The sequence below is a fragment of the Podarcis erhardii genome, assembly GCF_964252035.2.
Source record: "Podarcis erhardii genome assembly, chromosome: 6".
Taxonomy (NCBI): Eukaryota; Metazoa; Chordata; class Lepidosauria; order Squamata; family Lacertidae; genus Podarcis; species Podarcis erhardii.
This window is the reverse complement of record NC_138510.1, coordinates 71,293,898-71,321,667: the sequence shown is the minus strand read 5'-3', so window position 1 is coordinate 71,321,667 and position 27,770 is coordinate 71,293,898. Positions and strand designations below refer to the sequence as shown.

Here is a 27,770-nt window from a genome sequence, read left to right as displayed (position 1 = left end):
GAAGAAAATGGAAGAAAAATAGGCACAGTTGTTGGATCCTACCAGTTGGATGTATGAAGGAAGCAAGGGTAAAAAGATAGGCAGGAGTTGTTTTCACACTTCCCTTACCAAGGGATCCCTGAAGCCAGAAGGGAGACTCCATAGACTTTCTGGCGCTGTTCTAGGCATGGTCAATGATCAGCTTACAATTGAGACTGTGAGTCTTAGATTACCTAATCATAGGCAGGGCTAGATCTCTTCATCATTCATAGATGATGAAGACAGCAGTAAGATGATTGTGCAAGGGAGCTGTAAGCCTGAATCCTGAATTCTCTGATGCAGCTATTAACATTTCCTAATCCACTGTTACCAATAATTTTGGACTCTTAACTAAAACAGGTTGTCTAGAACAAGGGCAAGAACGTGGTTTCCCTAGCCATGATCTAGTATCCTTGCTTTGTGGTTGAATGACTAACACATTGAATCATAAACAGACAGCGCTATCAGAACTGTGACAGAGTTGGGTTCAGGTCACAAAACGCCTTGTTCTCAGTAGCTTCTTCCTGCTTCTTCTTGGATAGGCTTCTGGAACACTGGATCCAGTGTGGATAGGGAAACCAAGGTAATGCTAGTTGTATCTTGATAAAGGTCAGTTGGGAGGGTCCAGTGGCACAGAGTCCACTGAATTTTGAGGGTACTCTCTGAAGCTGCCTCAAAGGGCCTTTGAATTTCCAAGTGGTTGCAATCAGATGCCCAAAGATGAACTGAATGTATGGTGTCAGCATGCATGTGACCACCTAGGCCATGGTGAAGAACAAGCTATGCTGAAACAGAGTCAGCATGGATTATGCAAGGGCAAGTCCTGTCTCACAAATCCATGAGAGTTCTTCAAGAGCGTCAGCAAGCATATAGAGAGAGATGATCCGGTTGACATAGTGTGCTTGGAGTTTCAGGTACCTCACCAAAGACACCTGAGTAAGCTTAGCAGCCATGTAGTAAGAGGACAGGTCCTCTGGTGGATCAGGAATTGCTTAAGTAGCAGGAAGCAAACCGTAGGAATACTGTAAATGGACAGTTCTCTGAATGGAAGGCTGTAGAAAGTGGAGTACCCCAAAGACCTGTGGCCTGTATTTTTTAACGATCTAGAATTAGGGATGAACAGTGACATGGCTACATTTGTTCATCATACTAAATTGTTCAGGGTCATTCAGACAAAAAGAGATTGTGAAGAGGTCCAAAAGGACCACTCCAAACTGAGTGGGTGGTCAAATGGCAAATGCAGTTCAGTGTAAACAAAAATTTATTAACTTCACATATATGCTAATGGGGTCTGAACTGGTGGTGACTTACCAGGAACAAGACTTTGGGCTCAAAGTGGGCAGCTCAATGAAGATTTCGACTTAGTGTGCCGCAGCTGTGAAAAATGCAAATTTCATGCTGGGGATCATTAGGAAAGGAATCAAAAATAAAACTGCCAATATCAAAATGCTGTTAGGCAAAGCTGTTGGTGCGACTGCATTTGGAATACTGTGTGGAGTTCTTGTCACTTCACGTCAAAGCTGATACTGTAGAGCTGGAGAAGATTCAGAAAAGGGCAACCCAAATGATTAAGAGGTTGGAGTGACTCAATCCATGAGGAAAGGTTGCAGCATTTGGGACTTTTTTATTTTTCACTAAAGCTTGTTGATATCCAATAAAGCTGAATGTTGGAAGATTTCATGACAGATTTTTAAAAAGGGACTTCTTCATGCAGTGCATAGTTAAACTATGGAGCTTGCTCCCACAGAAGGCAGTGATATCCATCAATGTGGATGGCTTTAAAAGAGGTTTAGGCAAAATCCATGGAGGAGAAGATTATCAGTGGCTATTACTTATGACAGCTATGGTCTGCCTCCATGATTTGCAGCTGTATGCTTCTGAATGCCATTTGAATACCATATGACTTGTTTAGAAGTTGGCAGGTGCTGCTTTAAAACATGGTCGCCATTGGTTGAAATTTTTGTATGACTATGCCCCAAGTTTCTGCTAAAACGCCTATCAACTCTAAATACACCTTGTGTGGACTATGACATTCTCCCAAGCCTAAGACCTAGAAAAAGCACCTCTCCTGCAGCAACAACTTTGATTGCAATCATTGTCCAAGTCCAATGACACATGTTGATATTAATGTTGATGTTATGTCAACATTTCAGCCATTTATTTGGGTACAAATATCTGTGATCGGCAAGTATGTTCACATTTCTCCCTAGTAAAATATACTGTCACAACCCTCATTGCTCTAGTTTATTGCTATTCGCTCAGATCCCTGCCAAAATGCTGATTAGTTTAGTTGGAAACTTCAAATGTTGTTTGCTATAATAATAACTTTTACGAAGAGACTTTATGGTCTCCATAGATTTTTTTGGCTCTTGTACATGGAGAGCTCAAACAGCCATCTCTAATCAGAGAAAATTGGTGTCTTACATTTGAGATGAGCGTTAGACAAAATGGAAAAGCTTTTACACAGTCTATAAGACCAAGAGTCGAGGCCTACATGACACTGGAAATGTTCAGCTTTAGCACTCCCAGCTGCTTTGTGCTGACTGCGGTTTTGAGGACTTCCCTCTCTCTTTTATTTTTGGAAGAAAGCTTTGCTAAGCCTCTCTTTTCCTCATTCTTCTGTTTTTATGCTTCCACAGAAGTTAAATGTATGCTAACTGCCAAGAAAGCATTACAGAACTTTTGTGTTAACACTAGTTTAAGATATCCATGTTTCATACTGCCTGCAAACACTAGACTGGCTGGTTCATTATTATTTTTTCTATTTCTTTTTCCAAATCCCTACAGTAATCAACAAATGTAATTCCCTGGTATATCTGAATTGTATTATTATGGACCATGATCTGAACATACAGTTCAGCTTGTAAACAACATTTTTCTTTTGACCTTTGGATGTGATCAACATCCAAACATCATTGGAAGTATTTTCATTTCATTAGTTTTAGAAGAACCTATTGGTGGTTGATTTTTGTATGTGTGCTTTCCCTTGAGTTGTGTTTGCTGATGATATCTCTGGCCTCTCCATCACAAGAGCAGCTGACGTAAGGATGCTAATTGGTTAGATGAATCTTTTTTTAAAAAAATAATTTTTATTAACCGGCCAATCAAATCAAATTAAATCACATCACATAAATTCCGAATTACAAAGCCGAATTTTAAATTTTTTGGGGGGACCCATATTTCAAGATCCGAAGGGGGATTCTGATCATCTTCTTGCTACTGCGTTAATGTCCAAATCAGTCCAAATCAATCCAAACAGAGTTCATAATTCTATCCAGTCTTATCTTGCTGTTTCCACATCACATCTTGTTCATATATTTTCTCTTTTCTCTTTATGATCTCTTCTGATAGTCTCCTTAAGCCGATAAACACCAATAATAATCCTGTGTGAATTTTTCCGTTCTTCCAATCCTCAAATCGAGATGGTTTCCATATATCATCGCCTTCATAGATAACATCGCTCTTTCCATTGTTAATCTCGTAAAACTGTCGCTCTTAAGTCCCACTGAGGAGTTTCACCCACAATATAAAAACAACTCTATTTCTCTATTTCTCCTCTCAGACTTAAGTCCTCCGACAGAACTTCCCAATATGGCGACGGCATTTTTAGCGGCGTCATTCCAAAGCTCTTATACATTCCACGCTCTTCTTAAAACATGCTTTGGTTCGAAAGTTTATCTCCACACAGCCTTAAATCCACAGCTTAAGTCCTTAAAATGACATTTCTGACTCGTGAGGGGAGGGGATTCTTGTTTAATCACATAAGGAAAGAAAGGAAAGTTTTTTCCTCCTCCCCCATCAGTCATTTGCCATACCGAGTCTTGGCGTATCTTCTCATGATTTCTTTTGTTCCTCCGACTCGTCTTATTTTATCAGAGATCTCTTCTGTTAGCAGTCTTTACTCCCCCTTCTTCCTTGAGATATGTGCATTCCTTCATCCAAATTGTTTCTTTTGAAGTTCTTGCAGCTAGTGGCGCGGATCAGGGACAGCGTCCAGGAGCACCGGAATCCCACAGGAGGGCCTTGTGCCTAGTGCCCCCATCCCCACAAATTCGGGGGTGGTATAGGGCACAGCAGGCAAGGCAGTTCCCCCACCATCCTGGGGGGGGGGTAGGGAGGCTAATTACTCCCATCATAGCCTCCTAATTACCTTGTGTGGGTCGGAGAGATGTTATTGTCAGCCATCTTCCGAAGCGGCCCCTAGTGGGCCCCCCCCCACTAATTGGTTAGATGAATCAATTAAAAACATTTTGAATATAAAGGTGCCTCCACAATTAACAGATTTAAGCAGATTTTATCTCAAGTGATTTTTGATAATTAATATTAATTACTATACTTAAAAAATGCTATCTTCGAAGAGGCATTTCGTCCTATGTGTACTAAAAGTGGCAATGTGTCGTCTAAGGATCAAAGTATGTGCAACTTTAGCTGCATCCTCATCACAGCTAGTTTGGCCTTGGATGCTGCAACCCTCAGAACAAAGAGAGAATGTTTTTCCCCTGTCTGAAGATTTATGCAAATTTAATAGACTGATAAATCAATTAATCGGCTCATATTGATATGATTAATGGTCTACAAATTGTCTATTCCCATATGAACCTGCACAATAACTTGGCTCAGGTTCTGAAGCCCTTCCTGTTGACTCTGACAAAAGTGTGCTTGGTGGGGATGTGGGAAACACATTTGCCATTATGGGCATCCAGTCCCTTTCTGATGTTGGCATCTCTGTGGCCAACCTGGACCAGAATGGGCAAGGCCATGGTGAGCTTGGGGCCACATAGCTGTGCCAACAGCAGTACCAGATTGTTAGTCCTACTGGTGCAATTGTATGTCCCCTACCTTGCTGCCATCCTACTCCTGTCCCATAAAGCAGTGTTGGGAGGGCAACTCCATGGCTGTGCCCACTGCATGCATTGCCACTGCGCTTTCCACAAGCTGCTGAAAGGCAAGGCTGTCTTATTTCCAATGTAAACCTGGAAAGATGCTTTCTTTTCCACCCAAAAAGTGTATTGTAAGAGTAAGAACCGCCTGTCCTCAGAGGAGGCTGCCACTCAGGTTTCTACATGTCAGCGATCTGGAAATAATAATAATAATAATAATAATAATAATAATAATAATAATGATGATGATAATAATAATAATAATAATAATAATAATAATAATAATAATAATAATAATATAATTTATTATTTATACCTCACCCATCTGGCTGGGTTTCCCCAGCCACTCTGGGCGGCTTCCAACAGAATATTAAAATACAATAGTCTATTAAACTTTAAAAGCTTCCCTAAACAGGGCTGCCTTCAGATGTCTTCTAAAAGTCTGGTAGTTGTTTTTCTCGTTGACATCTAGTGGGAGGGCGTTCCACAGGGTGGGTGCCACTACTTAGAAGGCTTTCTGCCTGGTTCCCTGTAACTTGACTTCTCACAGAGAGGGAACCGCCAGAAGCCCCTCAGTGCTGGACCTCAGTGTCCAGGCAGAACAATGGGAGTGGAGATGCTCCTTCAGGTATACTGGACCGAGGCCGTTTAGGACATGCCTCCTGATTGAAAATGGGCAGGCCCAGAGCACTAACTCAGGCCAATAATGCAACATGCAGCCCCCTCTGGAGATTTTATTGATTACACAGCCCCCTCTGGAGTAATTTTATGATTGAATGATCCAAGTATGCCCAATGCAGTGGTATCTACGTCTTAGCAGAGTTGGATTTAGAAGGGAGCGAGCTTATATCAAGTATACATTCAGATAATCAGAGCAGGGCCTTTCATCCGTGGCTCATGGAAGCCTTTAATTATTTAATTCATTTATGTCTTTCAGCGCACTTATTTGAGAATTAACTGCCATGCATGCTGTAGAATGGAAATAGCTGGTAGCTTCTTTCCATTACTTTCTGGTGTTTTGTTTGGACTGCTTACATGATATTAAGAACTTTACTAATCCTGTAAGAGAAAGCTAATGGGGAAGTTACATAGCAATGTGAAGTATATATGACTCTTTGTAGACTCTCTAGATTCTTTCCTGGCATGTTTGATAAATCTCTGAAAGACCTTCACTTTCTTTTTTTAGTTGAAACTCCTATAAGGAATGGAAACTTCAGTTAATTATCCTGATAGTGTCTGGAAACACTTTTTGCAAACTGGATAAGTCATGTCTCAAGATCCTCAGTAGCAAAGAAAGTTGCTGCCCATCTGCATCACATTAATTAATTAATAGTGAAAAGTATATCGTGTTCGTTGACAGGCATACGGGAAAGAAAACCAACAGCCGTTTAGTAATATTTATATTTCCCCAGTACAACGTCAATGTTTGAATGTGTTTTTTGGCCCTTTCCAAGAATTTTGGATCCGGTATGTGCCATTTCTGGCCCTCTTCAAGCCATTCAGAAATTATTTTAAAATTATGCTGAATGTAGAAGCAGAGGCTGCATTGTACAAACCACAGTCTAGCAGATCTCATTGGCAATGTGGTTCATTAACTCAAAGGGTCATGTAGGACCTGAGGATCTGTTTGTCCTTTTACCTACACTTTGCATGATTGGGTTTAATGTATGTTTGCAGGATCATTTGGTCCAAGAGGAATAAACTGGTAATCCACTAGATGGGTGGTTTAGCTGGGTCAGCAGGATAAAACACAGTCCAAGACCAGGGAGTGTGGAGGGTTGGCTTGAGAGTGGTTCCAAGAAGAAAGGATGAAGTGGCAACAGAGGCAGGGCAGCCAAACTCCACTAGGCTGGAAACTGGAGATGTGTTCAATTAAAAAAAGAAGAAGTATATGCTAGCACCCATCTGTCTCAACAGACAGTTGAGGGTGCCTTTGGGGGAGAAGTTCACACTGCTGGAGAATCACAGCACTGTGGGCTGCAGAGACTGGTAACTTGTGACTGCTGCATCCCACATTGTTTTGGCTGCGTTAGCAGCACTGTATAGACCTCTCTGGGGCGCAAGCCTGGGCAGTGTGTCTGGAGGTTTTGTGCTGCCCAGACAATAAGCCCTCCCTCTGGGCCTAGCTGATGTGGTCCAAAGGAAAGTAGAGCAATACATTTTGCACCAAATTGGCTGCAGGAGTTGCCAGAAGGAGACGCCATCCAACTGTCTTAGGGACTCGACTCGGGATTTGTGTAGGGTTTACTCCTTAGCCTTTTCTTGAGAACGAAGATTTCCTGCAAGGGAGTGAGTATGGATTCTTCCTCAGGGTTTACTCCCGAAACCTTTCTTATGATTGAGTATAGGCGCAAGGCAGCAGAGATTTACGATCAGAATTTTCACAGCTGTTATAACAGTGGTTGTTGTTCCTAGATAATAGCCCTGCCTATGAAGAAAAGGACTGTGTCTCAGTGGCAGAACAACTGCTTTGCATGCAGAAGGACTCTGGTTCAATCTGTGGCATCTCCATGTAGGGATGGGGATATTCTCTGTCTGAAACTCTGGAGAGCCGCTGCCAATCAAGGTAGACAATACAGAACTAGACGGGCCAGCACCGCTCATGCCATCGTTGTGTTTCTCAGTGAACATTCATGGTTTTCGGGGTGGCTCACACAACCTACTTTGCACAAGGGAGCAAGCAACGTGGCGAGCTAACGATTGGATGAATTCGGTTCTAGCCTTATAAACGCTTCTTGAAATTACACGTCTTCCTATCGTAAGAAGTTTTTGGAAATGTAGCTTGATGAAGGAGGTTGTAAGCCAGTTACCATACTGAAAAATCACGTGAAAAACTGATTGTAGTAATTACTGTTAGTGGTTTTAAAGTAGACTTCCCCTGTGGTGAATGCAGTTGACCACTTACTGAGTAGTAACTTAGTACAGTTATGGTTGTGCCTGTAATTATTTGAGCAGTTTTGTAACACCTGAACCCAATCAGAAATGTGTGAGGGTGGGACTTACCTCTGAATATATCCCTGAATATTAGGGTAGCCCTGCAGAACAGTGGTGAAAGTGGTGAAGCTAAACATCTGGCCTCCATCTACAGCTTGGTTGTGGTGTAATATGAAATGGCAAAGCTGTTGCCATTTACTGTACAAGCAGTAGTGCTTCACTAGATCCAGAGATCCTCACAGTGCTGAACTTGTTCCTCAACCCTTGTTTTCTATCCTGAAGTATCCCGGAACAATATAACAATTTCCCCTTAAGAAGTCACATTATTGGCTATGCTATATTGGGATGCTGGATTATATAAAACAGCAGTTTCCAAATTGTACACAGGGGCACACTGGTCTACTCTGAGAGAACTGATATGTTATAAGAAGAACATTAATTGAGTAAGGCACCTGCAAGTACCCATCTCCCTGGAGTACTCCCTGGAGGAGGAGGAGATTTGCATTTTTGCATGATTCAGTGCTCAGGGCTTTCCTGCTTCCTGTCAGCTGGCAGACGTGCCACATATCTACGTTTGGTGAGATCAGGCATCTAAGTCAGTTACTTCTAATGCATCAAAAGAAGTTTCTCCTTGTGTCTCTGTATGATTAACTGCTCCAGCCTTGCCTCATTCCTATACGTTTCTGCTGTAGCAGTACTTCCATGTCTCTGGCAAGTATTACTGGATTGTTCAGCAGTTTGCAATGCACAAGTGCAGCGTATTTATTCAGGTCTAGAGGTAGCTGCCTCTTGCATCTCTGCATCTCTGGACTTGTCTCCTTTTGATCATGACTTATGCTCAGTGCAGTTGCTTGCAGAAAACAACATGGAACAGGGTTTTTCTGGTGGTGGGTAACCCTAGAGGGTGGGTTGTTTGTGTATTATTTAAGTAGCGTTTTAATAACTGAATGCATACAGAATATATAGCAAAGGCTATTTTGTGATTCTTAAATGAGACACACAACTGGATATTTTATGGTTGAGTTATGGTTGAGTAAGGCCAACTTTAAATAAATTGTGCAATGTACTCCTCTCATTCCAGGCTGTTAGTGAATTGATACTGCAGTCCTGTGGAGTTATCAATTTGATTGCTACAGCAAAACTGTTGGAGACCCTTACCATGGAGCTATGTTTGTGTCCGAAACTCCTTTCCCCAGTTTCTTTCTCACCTAAAATAGGAAAATATGGATTCATTTAGATCAGTGCCTTCAGCAGGAAATGCTTATCAGCTTTCCCTCGCTACAACCAGTTAGTTTCCCATTGTAAGCTGCCTTGTTCTGTGCAACTGAAATGCATATGCAGATAATTGCATACATATTGTAGTTTTACTAAGAAATTCAAATGGTCACAAGTGTGCTTCCTAAGGAAACACTTAAAAGAATAAAATAGAGCGAAGTTTCTTAGCTTTTATGGCATCACTCTTTCTAGGTTGTCTAGACCAGTGTTTCCCAACCTTGTGCCTCCAGCTGTTTTTGAACTACAACTCCCATCATCCCTGACTAGCAAGACCAGTGGCAAGGGATGATGGGAATTGTAGTCCAAAAACAGCTGGAGGCACAAGGTTGGGAAACATTGGTCTAGACTAACATGCTCATTCATTAAACTAAATATTTTGTGTGTGTGTTACTTAGGGATTTCTAGGTGACAGAGGACCTCCAGGACCACCAGGCCCCAAAGGTGTTGAGGTAAGAAAGCTACATTGTTCCCTTAATTTCACACCATTTTTTTTCTTGAAATTGGACTCCATTTTCACTAACGTGGTTGCTTTTGTTTGCAAAGATATTGACCTTCTGTTTTGGCAGGTGCTGAATAGAAATTGTTACACATCGCTGTGCTATTTATTTCTTTTGATTCCTATGCACTGTTTAAATGAGCTGAATCTGGCAGCTTGCAGATATACTGAAGAATTAAGTTTCACATTCTGAAGAAGAATGATCTGGATGCCTAAATAAATTGAATGAAGTTGTTGAGTGCATACATTTTTTTTTCTTTGTAAGGTTAGTTTTAAGAGGTATTAACATTAAAAGATATTTCACTTGCTTTGGAGACGGTGGAGATATCTTAACATTGTGACCATCAGAAACATAGGTATAAGTAGCATCAACATAGGGTTTAATGAATATCTGTTTACCTTGGGAATTCCAGTAAATACAGCCAATCAAATACTTGGCATGTGAATTCTAGATGGTGGGTGAGATAGAGATGGAGAACCTGTTGCCTTCTAAAGGTTGTTTGACTACAGCTTCCATCAACCCCAACAATTGGCCACACTGGCTGGGGCTGATGGGAGTTGTAGTCCAACAACAATTGGAAGGCCACAGGCTTCCATCTATTCTGTTTCTAGATCTCTGACTGCTGGTTATTAATTATTATTTTTAACTCTTTCATGTTTAACTGCACACAGACCCATTTGGGTGTTTAAGAGAATAGTACACCATGTGCTTAAAATAAACACAGCATTCAAGAATGGAGAAGAATGGCTAACCTGTTTTTATTTCAGGGAGAAGAAGGACCTGCTGGACCTATTGGGGGAGCTGGACCAAGGGTAAGTAACTTCATATTTTAGAACTGCAGTAGAAGACCTGTTGAAAGTGAAATTCTCCAACCGTTTGCCATTGTGGACTAGTGGACATGAGTTGGGTTTGTATTTCTGTCACTGACTTTTTAGAGAGGTCACCCTGCGGCTAAGTGAATCAATCGGTCATAGGAAACCCTTCTTCAGATCCTACTTGGTTGTGATGCTTGCTAGGTAGTCTTGGGCATGAAACTCTCTCTTGATGTCCCTTCAGATGAAAGCTGGGATGGAAACGTAGTCCGTGTTGTCCAGTTTTCTGCTTCCATCAGTGACCTTCCAGGTGCCTCAGGGTCAAACTGCATGATGCACTTACTGCACCACATGCAGCTGTCTCTTTGTCTTTCTTAGATTAGTTACAGCCATGTCCCCCATTGTTACTGGATTGCAGTGTGCAGGGAGGGGAGGGTTATCCCTTTGCTGCTCAGCTGTGATCCTTCTGAAAACCACCCCTTCACACACCCTGTTTTATTTATATACTTCCATCTCATGAAACATCAGGGTGCCGTTCAACAACAGGCAAACAGTAAAACATGAAAAAGCTTTTAAAACAATATCACGCCAAGAGGCCTAGAGAAGAGGAAAAGAAAAGAAAAAAGAGAAGAAAGAGAAGAGAAGCTCTTATTGGCATCAAAGGTTACTTCCCTTTCTTCTTTTTTATAAAGATTCATCACCACTTTGGAGAGGCAATTTTAGGAGGTTGTAGTTGGGAAGAAGGGATAATCATACCTTCTCTGTGCGTTTTGATCCCAACACATCCAGCATGACATGTAGTTTGACCCTCAGAGAAGCTCAGAGAAGTTGGGGATAATGGAAGCAGCCATCACTTGATGTTTGTTGCCACCATCTGGTCATCAAAGGTGTACTGCATCTGGATATGAAAGTTGCATTGAAATGGGAATGGTATTATTGCAAGCAGCAGTAGTTCATGTTTTCTGCTCTTCGCCTTCCTGCCTCTTATCTGAGGGCCAAAGTTGACAGGACAGTGTTCACATAACTTATCAATTGGTAGGTCAGGTTTAGATCTGTGGACATGGGTAGGGCTTTATTCCTTTTCACCTCTCTGTGGTCCAGGCCGACACACATCAAATTTCTATTTACCTTTAAACAACTCATTGCATAGTTGTTAACTGCATGAATGGTGTCACTTCTGGTTTGGCTCTGACAAGGCACCAGATGGAAAACAATATGCAAAATGGCAAGGTTTATGAAAGCTGAATGATATCACTCTGTCTTGATTCATCTGTTTTTATTTATTTGCTTTTTATTATTTTTTGAAAATATATTCTCTACCGAAATGTATATAAACTTAATTAATTAAACAAGTTTTATATTCAAAATACAGTGCTTGTTTGCTTTTTCCTCTGAAGATCCAGGATAGATGTGGAGTTAAAAAAAAGAAGAGGCCCTAGCAAATGCTTTCACCAATAATATAAAGGAATATATCCCCAGTTTAATCTCTTCTGCACATACAACTTGCCAGAATCTCATAACACTTTTTGCATCTGCTGATTAGATGTTCTTCTAGAGGTTGACAAGAAGACACTTTTATAATATTTTTGGAACCTTGCTTGATGATGAGGATGCTAAACATGCTCCTCGGTTATCTAATGAGTTGATAGTAATGGTGCAATTGCTGGAAATTCATTCTCTTAAAATTTGTCTGTGCACCTTTGATGGCAACAAATTTCCCATATTCCATTTCTTGTCTTTCACTGTCAGAACATCCCAGAATTCAGTATGATTTTCAGAAATAATTCGATGAATTTTAAGGAATAATTTAAAGGAATAAATTCAAGTTTTTATTATGTTTGTTAATTTTTTAATCCATTAAAATCCTCTGCTCATACGACCTTTTTGTAAAAGTAATATTTGAGGTCCTTCTGCACATTATTTGTTCTGTTCTCAAACCTGGCACACAGCAAATTGCCCAGGTTGTTACTGTGTGTAATACAGCATATTCTGTGTTAGTTTAAGCTTCTTTTGTTCATATAAATACAAGAGCCTCTATATGTTCAATTTTCAATTCTAGCTAATCAACAGTGGCAAAGTTTAGCTAAGCATTGCTTTTACTGTGTCAGCGCAACTCAGCTCAGTCTATTGAAGCATGGACAGGTATTTTGTGTCAGGCATGATACAACTCTGATACATTTCATGAGTCCAAAGCCATTCAAAAGCAGAGGTTTTTCTTTATTTGAATGCAGGGAAAGCCTGGTCGAAAAGGTTATGCAGGTGAACCGGGACCAGAAGGCCTGAAGGTAGGGTTGACTTTTTTCTGAATTTACTGTTGTAAATATATATATAACGTATTTATTGTATAGCTAATACTAGGTTCACATATGAAAACTGAAAGCTAGTAAAAAAATATATCAATTTTTATTTTAATTTATTGTTCCTTTTTTCAAAAAAATGAAACTCAAAGCGACTTACAAAAGCATTCAGAACAAGGATAAATCAACCAAAAATTCCTTCTCTCTCTCCCCACTCTCTCTGATTCAACTTCACCCCAACATACCCAAGGATGAGCAGAAGATCCCCACCTTCTCCTCTCCACCAGCATTTCCTATCTCCACCAACATTTTCAGTATGCCCCTTGATCCACCTGAGAGGCTTTTTGGGATGTTATGGGCACCTGAGGGAGAAGTTGATAGGAAATTTCCCTTCTGTGGCTCCAAGCCATAATCTCCAAGTGTGTAGGACATTGTGCACATGTTGGCCACCCCTTCCCTGCCCATAAAGCACACAGCAGTGTCCACTCTTATAAAGAGAGTCCAAATGGTGAAGAATCCCATAATTAAGAGACCATAGTCAGCAGGAACAAATAATATAATTGTAGAATTGTTGAGTTGGAAGGGACCCCAAGGGTCATCACCCATGGCAATGCAGGAATCCTGCCCACAGATGTCCTTTTGCGTCACTCTAGCCCAGCCCAGGAAGCTTTGGGTTGAGGGTTAATATGATGAAATGTTTAAGGCAGAGGATTGCTTGTATTGCTTTGGCTGTCCCCAACCCAGGACTTCAAGGCAGGCAACCATTTGCCAATTATTCTACCCTATCCAGACCAGCAAACCACTATCTAGACCACTTTGAGTAAAAAAAACTTACACCGTTTCTCAAAAATATTCAGGCTTGGGCTGTGGCAGGTGTCTAGGAGAAGAACATATCGATGCCCAAAAGAGATGCCATTGTAGATCAGACCTGGTACATTGATGGTGTACTTTTTTTTTTTTAAGGTGTCCCTAGACATGGTGGAACATAGGTAGGGGGAAATCTGCCTAATACGTTTGGTTTTTTAGTGGTTTATGGGTCATCAAAATTACCCCTGCTTGAATCTGGAATGTAGTTGGGAGTCAGGTTGGGAACGATGGTGCAGTCTGCTCCTTATGACCCACTCCTTCAGGAGGCAAGTCATTTTGCACCAGCTGAAGCCTCTGAATGTCTCTGAAAGCTTCCCCACAAATGACCTTACAGTTTTACCTGGAATAGGTATATTGAAGGTGCACATAGGCCTGTTTGTGAGTAGCATCTGGTGTGGTGCAGTGTGCGTTCGTTCACCTGTGGGCCATGGAAGATGGAGTGAAAAGTGCACAATTGCATCAGTTTTTGAGTAACGTGTATGCATTACTTCTTCCTGAACTAATCAGCCTCATCCGACAAATAATCAATGAATATATTGTGCTTTTAAAAGGGGGCTCTGGCCAAGTAACATTACTACAAAATGCAAAATATAGCCAATTTATTTTAGCATGGCAAACTTATAAAGATGAGTAGTACTGAAAAGGCAAAAAAATAATATTCTGTGCATTGATTAACTGCCTTAGGGAGAGGAAATGCACTAAGCTGTTAGAGGTAAGTAAGGATTGAAAACTTCCTCTCTGTTAAACTGAAATTGTGTGCTAAATTACTAAATCAATTTTTAAATTCACAGGGAGAAACAGGAGATCAAGGAATTATTGGGAAAACTGGTGAAACAGTAAGGTTAAATTTATGCTTTATTCACAGTATGGTATATTTTGTAATGATAGCCAGTGATTTGGAATGGGGAAACTTACAACTTACGGTAAATAGTGGTGCTGGGGGCAGGGGAAGAACTTGGCATGGGTCTGCAGTTTTCAGTGGCATCCCAACGCCAAGTATATTGTTCCACCCTCAGCAAAAAATTAAACTTTATCCACAGATTAATATTAATAATTTTATTATTTATACTGGATTTCCCCAGCCACTCTGGGCAGCTTACAGCCTATATAATAATGTAATAAAACATCAAACATTAAAAACTTCCTGATACAGGGCTGCCTTCAGATATCTTCTAAATAATAAATTCAACCTTCAACACAGCTGCTTCTGTTGAGATGCTCATTTATCTTTGGGCTGCTCCAGAGTTTGAGCAGGCTGGGTTCCAAATGAAGACGAAAAAAGGAATTAACTTGTGTCTAGATTTTAGCATAGAATATCTAATTAACTTTCCCAAATAGATTTGCATATAGCCTATCAGATAAGCCAGTGTTTCCCAACCTTTTTTGGGCAAAGGCACACTTGTTTCATGAAAAAAATCTCGAGGCACTCCACCATTAGAAAATGTTTAAAAAATTAACTCTGTGCCTATATTGACTATATATAAAGTAACTCTCTTTAATAGGCATCAAATAAACACAAAGAAAGTATTTTATAATTACTTTATTATGAAATAGTAAGTACCGTATTTTTCGTCCCATAGGACGCTCCGTCCCATAGGACGCACCTACTTTTTTTTTGGGGGGGGGGGAATAAAGGAAAAAAAAATTCCTTTATTTCCCCCCCAAAACCAGGTCGGGGAACAGTGGGATGGCGGTGCTGCGCCTCCCCGCTGTCCCCCGAGCTTGTGGGGCTGGCCCATGTCTGCCTGGCGCGAGGGGCGCTCTGCTTCAGGGCGCCCCGCGCGTCGGGCGGCAGGCTACAGTCCGCAGCATGGGGAACCCTCTGTTTCAGGGCGCCCCACGCGCCCCCCGGGTGCGCAAGGCTTGCCAACACGAGCGCAGAGCACGGGGCGTCCTCCGAAGGGCGCCCCGTGCTCCGCGCTGCCAGCTGCCGCCCGCAAGCCTTGCGCTCTCGGGGGGAGATCCCCCGGGTGCGCAAGGCTGGCCAACACCAGCGCGGAGCACGGGGCATCCTCCGAAGGGGGCCCCCCCCCGTGCTCCGCGCTGCCAGCTGCCGCCCGCAAGCCTTGCGCTCCCGGGGGGAGATCCCCCGGTGCGCAAGACTTGCCAACACCAGCGCGGAGCACGGAATGGCCTCCGAAGGGCGCCCCGTGCTCCGTGCTGCCGGCTTCTGCCCGCAAGCCTTGCGCTCACGGGGGGGGGGGGAGATCCCCCGGGTGCGCAAGGCTGGCCAACACCAGCGCGGAGCACGGGGCTGGCCGGCCGAAGCGAGGGAGGGAGGGAGCTCGCCGCCCCGCGTGTGCTCGCCGCCGCCGCCCCGCCTCTCGCCGCCCGACTCGCCCGACTCGCCCGCCTCCCTCCCACGGCACACCAGGCAACGTCTCGCTAGTGTGCCGCGGAACACCGGTTGGGAAACACTGAGATAAGCATTCACTTACGTTGGTTGCTTTGATTGCAATGCAAATAGCAGCTTGTGAAGAGCAACTTTCTTCTGTTTTCTTAAGAAGTATTAAACTCCTGCTCCCAATCTGCTGCAGTCTCAGTAATTATCAGCCCCTCTCAGGAGCTGCTATTTGCGTTTTTAAAAACCTGCATTTTACATGCAAAGATGCATGCAATATCACATTAATTTGGTTTGTATAAAATGGTGCAAAGGTCTCACTGTTGGTATTAGAACCTCCTTGACATCTTTTCACAGAATCTGTAGGAGCACTTTCTTTCAATAGTTGACCTACAAACCTAACTTCATTGTAGACTTGCTTAAGTTCACCTTTATGGTGTCCATAAACAATGTAAGTTTTCTTGTTCCCAACAACTCCTACTAAGGGCCCTCAGGTCCCCGTAACGGTTTCTTACTTCAGATTCTTCCTGTTTCAGCCAAGGGCAGAAGTTTGAAAGGAACCAGGGCCGTCTTACCCATAGGCAGTAGGGGTGCGGGGCACTCGGGCGCCGGGCTCTCAGGGACACCAGGCTGAGAGTTGAGTCCGGGGAAGAGCCTGCCCATCGGTTGGAGAGCCGCAACAGGCTCTTCTGCTGCGGGCGGCTGCACTGCTAGTTCAGGGGCGACCAAGCCAGTGAGACGCTGAGGCAGCCGGCTGGCTCCGCCCTCCTGCATGCCTGGGACTGGGTAACCGGCGGGGGGGGGCGCCGGGCGGATCTTTGCACCACTGCGCCGCATATTCCCTGGAAGGAACACAAAACAGAATAATTAGTACTGACTATGTATAATGTGCCTCTGCTCCACTGAGAGGAAGGAGCTTGTATTTCTCTGGGGACACAAAAAGAATACAAAAGAAAGAAAGAAAGAAAGAAAGAAAGAAAGAAAGAAAGAAAGAAAGAAAGAAAGTCTTGATTAATTTAAGACTGGGAGGGTATGCTGATTGTAGATGCTATATGTTGGTGCTTATGTTTTTACCTAAATAATTTTTAGGGTAATGCCTATTTTTCATATGCAGTAAAGAGGAGATCTAGTTATAAACTCCAAAAATATTAACACAAGACACTACTAAACATGTGCATCTGCTGGGGCACAAATTTTGCATTGGAGCTAATAAAATATGGAGAAAAGTATTTAAGATGGCATGCCTTGCAATACTTTGAAACAGATGTTGGAGAATATCACCACAAGTGAAATAAATTTTGGAATAGTGGTTACACACACACTTACTTTATCATTTCATTCTTCAAAATATTGGCAGACATTTATCCCTGCTTCTTGTAAAGACATAGGTAAATATTTTTGCCCTTCATTTTACAAATCAAGAATCTGAGGTAGACATTAACCAATATGAACAGGGGAGGTCCAATCCAAAATACCAGTGTGGCATACTATCTGGAAAGAATTAGGGAGAAATGTTCATGGATTCATTGGTATTCTTTTGTAAGAAACTGTATGCCTTGCAATATAAAGCAAAGCAGGGTTAAAGTTTAGCATCTGGTCTGAGCCTTTTTATTGAATCCACTGTAATTAAATTTTACGGATATTTTGTATAGGTAATCCCAATGTTGTCTCTCGGCCTAGTGGAACTACTGAGCTTTTTTAAAAAAAACCATCTGTCTCTGTGTTGCATCTCACTCAGTTTGTGGCATTTCGGCGTTTCCTTGAGCTATGTTGTGTAGTCTATGTCGGTGACTGCAGTTTCCTGGAGCTTTAAAAATAATTCTGTGGTGGTTGTTCACAAGATTCTTAAACTGTGATTCCATATATGACTCAGGGACAATCTAGGACCCCGTCTTCCATGTGAGTCACATGACCCATGCAAGATTGTGGCCCTCCAAAAGCACTTGGGGGGCACAGTGGCCAAAAGCATTTGTTTTGGGGCACCATGTGAGATCACGGCCCTGAAAAAGTGCTGGGGGATTGTGGCCAGAAATTGTGCAAGAGCACAGCGCCCAAAATGGCTGCCACTCTCTCGCAATAAAAAATGGAATCAGGACAGCTGAGGCATATGTGATTCATGTACATGAACTGATTGACAGCTGTCTCCCAGGTGCTGATGACAAGATTAATCTTGCTAACATTTGAGAATTTTTCAACAGAATTGAATGTGAAAGTAGAACTAAATGAATTGTTTAGCTGAGTCTTAAATGTTTGTGCTCTCAGTAGTCATCCCCTTAGGAACCTATAGACACTAAAACAGAATATTGGAACAGTGGTCCGAAGGATGAAATACAAAGAGAGAGGGATAACTCACTTTAAAATAGAATCCCTGGTTATTTGCTTCCAAACCACAGATATATTTCTGTAACCTTTGGCCCTACTTGCACATAAGTATTATGTACAGAAGCGGCCTTAATTCCCTCTAAAAATATTAACGATATTGTATACAATGTATGTCAAATGTATTGTTTGTTTGGTTTCTTTTCATGAAGCAAAGCTGCATTTACACAATCAAATATATAACCAGACATATATTTATTGTAAAAACTCATCTTGCAACTTTACTTCATTAGAAATGATCAAATAAATAAACAGCACATTTGGCCTATATGGTGCAGTAGCCAAAAAGAAAAATGCTTTTAAAAAACAAAAGTAGGAGTAGTGGACTATGGTGTACATAGCACTTAATTGTAAATTTGGACCAAATGTTGCAATTACTGAATTTAAGAAATATTTTTTGAGGTAGATGATAACATAGAATAGTAATGGAAAGAACTTTTTGGCTTTGGTTCAGTATTATCATAAGTGCATAAACTTGACGAATCCATGGACCTGAACAACTGAGCCTCCTCATTCTGTTTACAGCCCTCCTGGCCAAATTCTGTACCAGGTGCAGCTTCTAGACCAACGGTAGACTGAAATAGTATATATGGATTTTGAAATACTTTTTTGGCTTTTATAAGTGATGCATGCATGAATGTGGATGGTATCTACAGTCCCATTGATAATTGAAGATTATTAGGTCATAATTTTCCCACACTCTGAACATTTTTTATCCTACATTCATGTATTGTTGGAAACACAGAGTTCCAAACTGCCCTCCTCTTTATGCAGAAAATACCGCTGCTGGTGGTACTCTACTTAGGAATAATAATAATAATAATAATAATAATAATAATAATAATAATAATATATTATTTCTACCCCACCCATCTGGCTGGATTTCCCCAGCCACTCTGGGCAGCTTCCAACAGAAGGTTAAAAATACATTAAAGCACCAGTCATTAAAAACTTCCCTAAACAGGGCTAGCAGGGATGTGTAGAAACACACATATATGGTAATAAAAATTCCTGAAGCAATCTAGACAATATGCTCTAAAGCTGTCCAACAATGTCCTCATTACAGGTGGGGAGAATGATTAGATTGCTAGCTCTAATGTCTGGGGTTCCCCCCCCCCCCCGTTACTTGTACAATTCTTTGTTATGCAGGATCTCCATGTGCCCTTGGCAAAAATTAGTTTATTTATACTCCACATTTCCACAATGGTGGCTTACAACATACCAAATGAATAATAATGAACAAAAACAATACACACATTAAGAACAATTAGAAATAATTATAATGTCAATGAATACAGAAAATCCACACAGAAACAATGGAAACAAGCTAACCAAATTTAACATCTTAAAACTCAACAAGAGAGAGAACAATAGCCAACAAGGAAATAAAATCACCGTAGCACATACAAAATAGATGTTGGTTACTAGGGAAACCCAGCCAGATGGGCGGGGTATAAATAACTACTACTACTACTACTACTACTTATTATTATTATTACTACTATTATTATTATTATTCCTAAAGGACTAGCATTAAATGTGTGCACAGTTACCTCTCTCTGGTTTTTCCAGAGTGAAAGAGCATCAAGGAAGCTTTATAAAATGGGTATCTGATGTGCTGAAAATCATGACACCTTTGAAGCAGCAGAGAAAAGTTGCGGAAAATTCTACAGGAATAATGGGAATGCCTTGCTATAATGGGATTTTAACAGGCACAGCTGGCCATAGTTCTTTCCTGTTTGAAGGCTACCCATGTAAGTTGTGTTTGCCACAGTTATTGCTTACAATGAGTCTGCAGACACTTCAAAGCAAGCCATTATCTTGGTTCCCCCCTCCCTTCATTGTTGTTGTGAGCCTTGGAATCCGACAGGCTTTTTTATATAAGGGGAAGCTAATTTGTTTAAGATCCTTATTAGATCCATGACTTTGACAGAATAGAATTTAAAACCTGAAGTGGAATTCTGCAGCTTTCCCTGGCTGGTAAGATTAGCCACCTCTTACAGAATCAGCAGATCCCTTTAGACAGCATTTGATTAATTTAATGAGAACTAAAGGAGTTCAGCCAGAGCAGATTTACAATGCTGATGAGACAAAGTGTTTTTTGGGTTGGTTTTTTTGTGTGTGTTTTTTTGGAAAGCGATGCCAAGAAAAACATTGGCTTCAGCTACTGAGAAAATTGCCCCTGGATTAGAGGGAGAAAAGTCTCAACTGTGCTGGCATGCACAGTTGAGTTTCAGATTTTTAAATTACTAGCTGGCAGAACTTTGAAACCACATTGTATTACGCACAGACGCATGTAACCTGTCTTGTCCATCGCTGAGCATAATCCACTGCATGAATGGCTTTAGACATTTGAAAAAGATGATTGAAAGATGACATTCTTTCAATGTCATCTAACTAATGTGACCTACAAAAGCATTATGTTTCTTGGCTGCCATTATTACTTGGAAACATAACTCGTTGCCAAGGGGCGGAGGAAACACCCTCTGAATATTTGATTTATATGGATGTGGGTTCCTCGTAGAGAAGCCCAATATAAAATTCAGTCTGTAGACAGTCAGACCAAGATAGAAAATGTCAGCAGCAGACCAAAGGACCATAAACAGTGCCAGAATGTTGAGCTGTTGCCAGAAGGGCAAATAAGAATGTCATGTGAGCATATGAAGCTTCCTATTGGTCTATCCAGCCCAGTACTGCCTGTTCTGATTTGCTCTTTCAAGCCTGAAGCAGTGGCCCTTGCTAACCCAGTGAGTTCTTTAAACTGGAGATAAAACCCAGGATCAACCCTGGGATCTTTTGCATTCAAAGCATGTGGTCCAGTGTTATAGTATGGGATACCACCAATCAAATGCCTGCAAACCTGTATTTAAATACATATGTCTGTTGGTAGACAGGTATTCATTACAAGTATATGTATTCTGTTCTAGCAACAAACACACAGAGGGTAACTAAAACAATGTATGGGAGTTCTGCTAGAAATGATATGCCTGGTTGAGCTATTACAGGCTCACATTTAAGAAAAAGCATAGCCAGTATTTTTTGTATAGACCTGCCTGCTTGGAAGCTTTGCACTTAACTGCCTCGTTGCTAAACTTGTTTTAGGCCTTGAGGATACCTAATTTATCTAGGAGAGAAAATCATAATTGCCTATGCCCAAAATTAAAGGGAAAATTGAAATTGCCTTAAATGATTGAGGACTTGAAAATGCTGAGTAGAACAAATTCTTCGAACTTTGTAAAAATGCCTCAGGTTTGGAGATAAGGAGCCAAAAAATAGAAGACAAGACAATAAATCTGCAAGAACTGGACTGCTAATGTTTCATTAGCACAAGATGTAACTATCTCAGCCAGTTTTCAAAATTAACATCTGTGTTGCTGAGTTTGTCGCATCACAAGGGTCATAAGTCTCTGAGCCATGCTTTCCAAGGTAACTCACAACAGGAAAAAAGAATTGTAACAAAACACATAGGTGCAGTTCAAATGTGTGGCCTTGTGGTTGAGCACATACCCGTCTATTTGCATCATCTGGAGGAGGAGACAGGAAGCATCTGTTTCCTGGTTTAAACTAACCACAGTTTGTTATGTCTGAACCGGGATCTGTGGTTAGTTTAAACTATAGTTTATTCAAACTAGCCAGGATCACAGACCACAGTGTATCTTGATTTGTTCAAAGAAACAGGTTAAACCCAGAAGCGAATGCTGGTGACGTCTGCCAGAGAAATGGGGTGATTGCTTGACCTAAAGCTTGATCCTGTCCATTTGTCATATTTCAGTGTTCCGTCCAAACGACATTACATCAGAAACAGGCCTCAACAAATTAAATTTGCAATTAAAGCAGCAGGAGCAAATCCAATTTAAAACAGAAGGCATTTTTTAAAAATTTTTAATCTCATTAAATGGCTGGAAAAACAACTGCATTTTTAGCTGACCTTTAAATGCCATCAAAGAGCGTGCTAATGATGCGGACAAGAGAAAGGCGTTCCTCAGACTTGGAACAACTAAGTAGGCCTTGGCTTCACCATCACCATCACCTCACCTCAGAACACCAACAAAGAACTGGGCAAGTTTGAATGAGAACAAGCAGTCCTTCAGGTGCCCTAAGCCCAGACCATTTAAGATTTATAGGTAAAACTCAGCACTTTGATCTGTGCCTGAAAAGTAAGTGGTAGTCTGTGATGATTTATTTCAATACTGAAGGTGGCAGGAGAAACTGGAGGAAATGACACTGAGGGAATTAAGCCTAGAGAACTATATAATTTCTATGTATTAAGTGCCATGTGTTAATTCTTATGGTTGTTCCAGAAATTCAACGACTCCTCACTTGGAGTGCCTTTCAGAGCTCCTAAAACACTTCCTTGCAAGCTTTTATGAACTCCCCTGAGCAACTCACAGCCTTATTTGGATCAGGGCAATACCTGGATTAGAGATGGGTGCATTGCTTCCACAAACCCTTTTCTTCTCCCTGCCAGCCCCCAAAGCACCCTTTCCTTCTTTTCCCTTCCTGTAGCTGTTTCTAGGGATTGTGGCAGCAACAGCAGAAAAGGAGACATAGAAGTTCTTTTTTCCTTCCTCCTCCCAGCTCTCAACTATTGCTACTACCAAACAAGAACAAAATAATCCAGTAACCCCCACTCTCTCCCCCCCCAAAAAAAATCTTAGTTGTTTGCGTTTGGGGAGACTTGAACCATCTTTTCATTTGCTTAGGTTGGCTCTGGAACGAAATGAGAATCCCTGCTTGAGAATCCTTGGCTAATCCTATATAATTTCAAATGCACATTTGAAATGTGGACGCCACGTGGTTCATCTTGCAAAATGTACTTAACCCAGCGGTGGGTTAACGACACAGGTTTTTACCCTGACTCACGAACCTTTGACTTGCTACCCGGTTAAGATTTCACAAGTCAGAAATGTTAACAGAAACATCAACCAGACTCAATTCTTTGGGAACTTTTAGAAGGAAAACACACCTTTATAATCATATTCCCAACGTGAGTGAGTTTCTGTGGATCCTGGTGCTCCTGCCATAACATTCTTAGTACTTCAGCTAAGTGGCAGGAAATTGAGTTTGAAGTATGAAGGTGAGGCATCAACCCAAAGACCACACACAAAAATTCCGGTTTGCTAGTCTGATGGAGTGAAGCAGCTCTTACTCTGTGAATTGAGTATTGGGTTTGGTTATAACTCAGTGCCAAATGAACTATGTTCCATCCTGGTTTTGTTAGGTCTGGAAAACTCTACTGTCTTAAGATTAAATGCTTGTGGCAAATAGCTACTTTACACAGAAGTACGGCCTGTAGTTTGCTTACTCTCTAGAAATTCTGTATATGACTGCTACCTTAATGGGGTTTGTTGGGGTGGGCACTCACATGCATGTTCATTCTTGTGTATTTAAATTTAAAGCAGCCCAATGAGGACTGAGAATGACCAGTAGCCATGAAATGTACTATGGGGTGTTGGAAAAGGAAAAACGGAATGGGGCAACAGTATGGGATGATTGGAATGCCCTTCTTGGACAGAATGGGTGACTTGAACTCTGAATAGGAGGAAATATATACTGCAGTATTTTGTTACAGGCCTCACTAGTAGTTTCATAGGTAGTGATTACAAAAGACTTCAGCTCTTCTTTTGAAAACAATAGGCTGGACAACAGATAAGGAGACTCAAATTATATCCAAATAGTACTGTACTGTAGTACTGTGAGTTTTTTTATCCACATAGGAAAATCACGGTACATACTACAAATCACCTGTGAAACATCAGTTTCAACAACAACAACAAATTAGAGTTCCCATAAATGAACAGTTGTTCCTGATTCATTGATTCCATCTGGAATGATGAAATGCACTAGTCTCTCCAGAATAGTTGTGTGTTGCAATTCTTCAAATTTGATAGATCTCCTTTTATAGGAAAATTACGTCTTGTACTTCAGTATACAGAACAAGCTGTCTGAAATACTTTTATAACTCCGCTGCCTCAAGGAAATCTGTGTTTCTTTTTCTTTTACCAAAAAAGAAAAGAAAAGAAAAGAAAAGAAAAGAAAAGAAAAGAAAAGAAAAGAAAAGAAAAGAAAAGAAAAGAAAGTTATCAGGGTTCTGTTACATATGTCCTTAATTCCATGCTAGTCGTTTTCTCTGGAATTACCATCTGTTCACTTAATTTTTTGCAGAGGATCCATGTAATGTCAAATTGTTGCAGTCTGGTGTTTCGTGTGTTGTCCTCTTCCCCCCTCCAGGCCTGATGTGTGATGATCCCCACCCCTCCCCACATTTTGGCAATCAAACACTGTCCAGTGTGGACAGGCAAAGTACTATCAAGGCTTTTCGTGGCCCCTGTGTGTTTAATTAAAGTTTCTTACTTGCAGATCCCATCCATTTAATTGTTTCCTGTTGATAATGTTTCGCCATAATTGTATGCCGCCTTTACAACAAGGAGAATAGCGATACATCTTAGTTGGGGGATTAGTGATTAATAGCTTTACTTGATATATAATAATTTTGTTATTTATATCCCACTCATCTGGCTGGGTTTCCCCAGCCACTCTGAGCGGCTTACAACATATCTAAAAACATTATAAAAACGTCAGTCCTTAAAAACTTCCCTAAACAGGGCTGTTTAGCCCTGATAGCCCCATCATTGCTTTCTTTTCATGCTGCGGGGTAATGGAAGGGTTTACCTTCTCATATATATATTTTTCTTTTTTATACAGTGAAACATTGACATAAAAATTAAAGCTCCCCACCCTTGCAGGAGCAGAAACCAACAATGGTGCCATTAGCAGGCTGATGATTAGTAATCCCCAGCTGTAATAAACATAAATAAGGAAGGAAAAAGCTGAATCTGGAAAGTATTAATTGACTTTGTGAAGGATCTTTGCCCAACAAGCTGTGATTGTAAATAAGCATTATAGACAAATGTTGGCCACAGGGAAGGGCATTTTGGGGGTAACATGGCGGTTCTCTCTCTGGCTGTATGGACTCACTTGTTTAATTCCACTTCCAGCTAGTTACAGAAAAGTAATGCCTCGGCAACACTAAGACTTGTTTGGATGCAACATTAGCATAGCAAGATGATGCAACAGAAACACAGGCTTTATTAATTTGGGGATGAAATAGCTAACTACCAGTATGGCTTTCCACCAAAGAGGCAACGCTGTCCATCTGCTAGTTCCTAACTCTTCCTATTCTTAGTGCTCCACCCCTTAAACTCCCTGAATTTGAGGTATTTTGTGCCTGTAGGCATTTTCTTCCATTGCTAATCTGTTGGAAGCAACCGTATGTGAAAATTGCACTTTTCTAAGCATATCATGCCAGAAAGGAAAGCACAAATTTCAGCTTTCTCAAAAGAGAAGTGTGCATATCAGTAGTGGGGAAAGGATAAGATAAATGTAGATGAAGTAATTGTTTTGAGCATCCCATCAGAAAGCTGGTTGGAGGTACAGGAAGAAGTAAAGTGTTTATAAATATATGTGATAAGTAACTGCTTGTGCAGGGAATTCATGGAGCCACCTAGTTATAATCTTCTTTCTAAAAGGGTCTACTGAAGGATTATTATCGTTGCTATTACATGATCAAGTGTCCCCCCCCCCCAACTAAGCACATCATGTTTCCAATTATTTTACTGTAGTCCAACTTTTTAACACATAGCAGATGCCCTGGCAGAAGCTTTGCCTGCCTTAAGCATGTGTTAGATGTGGGATCTACCCTCTGATTAATTTTCCAGAAGAACGCATGTGTCAAGGAGGCTTCTAAAAAGTCATCTTTGCCGTTAGAGAGAGACAAACAGAAACCACAGCACAATATTTTCTGTAGTTGTTTTAAAAGCGCATTCCACTTCAGTTTGAGATTGTCCTTCGTTTTCGTTTGCATGTACAGTGGTACCTCAGGTTACATACACTTCAGGTTACAGACTCTGCTAACCCAGAAATAGTACCTCAGGTTAAGAACTTTGCTTCAGGATGAAAACAGAAATCGTGCTCCAGCGGCGCAGCGGCAGCGGGAGGCCCCATTAGCTAAAGTGGTACCTCAGGTTAAGAACAGTTTCAGGTTAAGAATTAAGTTCTTAATCCGAGGTACCACTGTATGCTGTTTAGTGTATTGATGGTGTGGCATTTTCTTTAGTATGATATTGCACAGAAAATCAGTTGTTTCAGGAGCCAGTGACTTTACCAGCATCCAGTAGCTTCTGGTTTCCACCCTGTGCTTACATTGTGATAGCCTTTGGGAGTGCTGAAATGATCCCTTTTATCTTAAGGTAGCCCATTGTTTCTGACTCAGATGCTGGCTTGTATATTTTTGTGTTCAAACCCTACAGTTTTGCCTTTTTGTGCTTGTTATTTCTCTGCTTTGTTCCTGGCTCTCTGATCTGTCTGTGCTCCAGTCTTGATTCTATTAAAAAGCCTAATTTCTAGCTTCAAACCTACCTGATCCGGATCTCTGCTTGTCCTGGATGGGGTTTCATCAGGGTATTTTGTCAACTGCCTTTTAATTAGACTTTTTCTGGATACATTTCTTCCTGAACTTTTTAATTCCCCCCCCCCCAGTTTAATTTATAGCTTGTCACTTGCCCTGGGGGCTGGACCATGCCATTCAGCCTTGGGAATATTTTTTCAAGCAGAGGAAAACAACTTGGCTTTTAGCCTTTATAAATATAGAGTGCATAATGCAGTACCAATCTCCAACTTCTCCACTGTGGAATAAAAAAACCACCTCACCCTCTAATTAAAATGTTCTCAGGAAAACATCTGAGAGTAGCACTTTTTAGAAGTCCAGATGATGAATAAAAAGATTAGGCTTGCTGCGCGTGTTAAGATGGATGTGAAAATATACCCCAATTGGTTTTGTGATGTCTATTAAATGGGCATTAAATGTGCTGAGGCAGGATGGTGGTTGCCAGGACATGTGTGCAACCAATGCCTTTTCAGCCTGCAAGGCACACACACACCACCCGCCAGAAGAAGCCATTCACTGGCCAATTTGAAATGCAGCAGCTGGTGGGAACTCAACGCTAGCTACCCAGGCGGCCAATGAGAATTCCCCTTGTGGCCGCCTGGCCATGTGCGTTCCTTTCTCACTGTCTGGGGATGGCGACTGAGCTTGAGGGTCTGCAACAACTGCCCACCTGGAGGAAGAGATAAGTGTCCATTATGTGCCATTGATGATAAGCAGGCAGTTGACTGGTTCACCACATTCACACCCTGACTGTGAGCAAGGATAATCTGTCATTACCCCCTTCTCCACCCATCGATGAGCCTTTGAGGCCAGGTATATACTGGTCCTATTTTCAATAATCTACAAGGAATAAAAATAATATTCAGATAGACTAATTATCCCAATATAGGTAAAGGTGAAAGGTAAAGGACCCCTGGATGGTTAAGTCCAATCAAAGGTGACTATGGGGTGCGGTGCTCATCTCGCTTCAGGCCGAGGGAGCCGGCATTTGTCCACAGACAGCTTTCCAGGTCATGTGGCCAGC

The 27,770-nt window shown here is 41.4% G+C and overlaps 1 protein-coding gene across 1 annotated transcript in view; it reads left to right on the top strand.

The window, feature by feature from the left end:
- The window catches only part of COL24A1 (collagen type XXIV alpha 1 chain), a 168,022-nt gene that overhangs the window by 75,738 nt on the left and 64,514 nt on the right, over positions 1-27,770 (top strand). The window contains exons 21-24 of the mRNA XM_081865636.1: positions 9,503-9,556; positions 10,372-10,416; positions 12,648-12,701; positions 14,372-14,416. Coding sequence (XP_081721762.1) covers positions 9,503-9,556; positions 10,372-10,416; positions 12,648-12,701; positions 14,372-14,416 — 198 coding nt within the window. The remainder of the gene's footprint in view (positions 1-9,502; positions 9,557-10,371; positions 10,417-12,647; positions 12,702-14,371; positions 14,417-27,770) is intronic.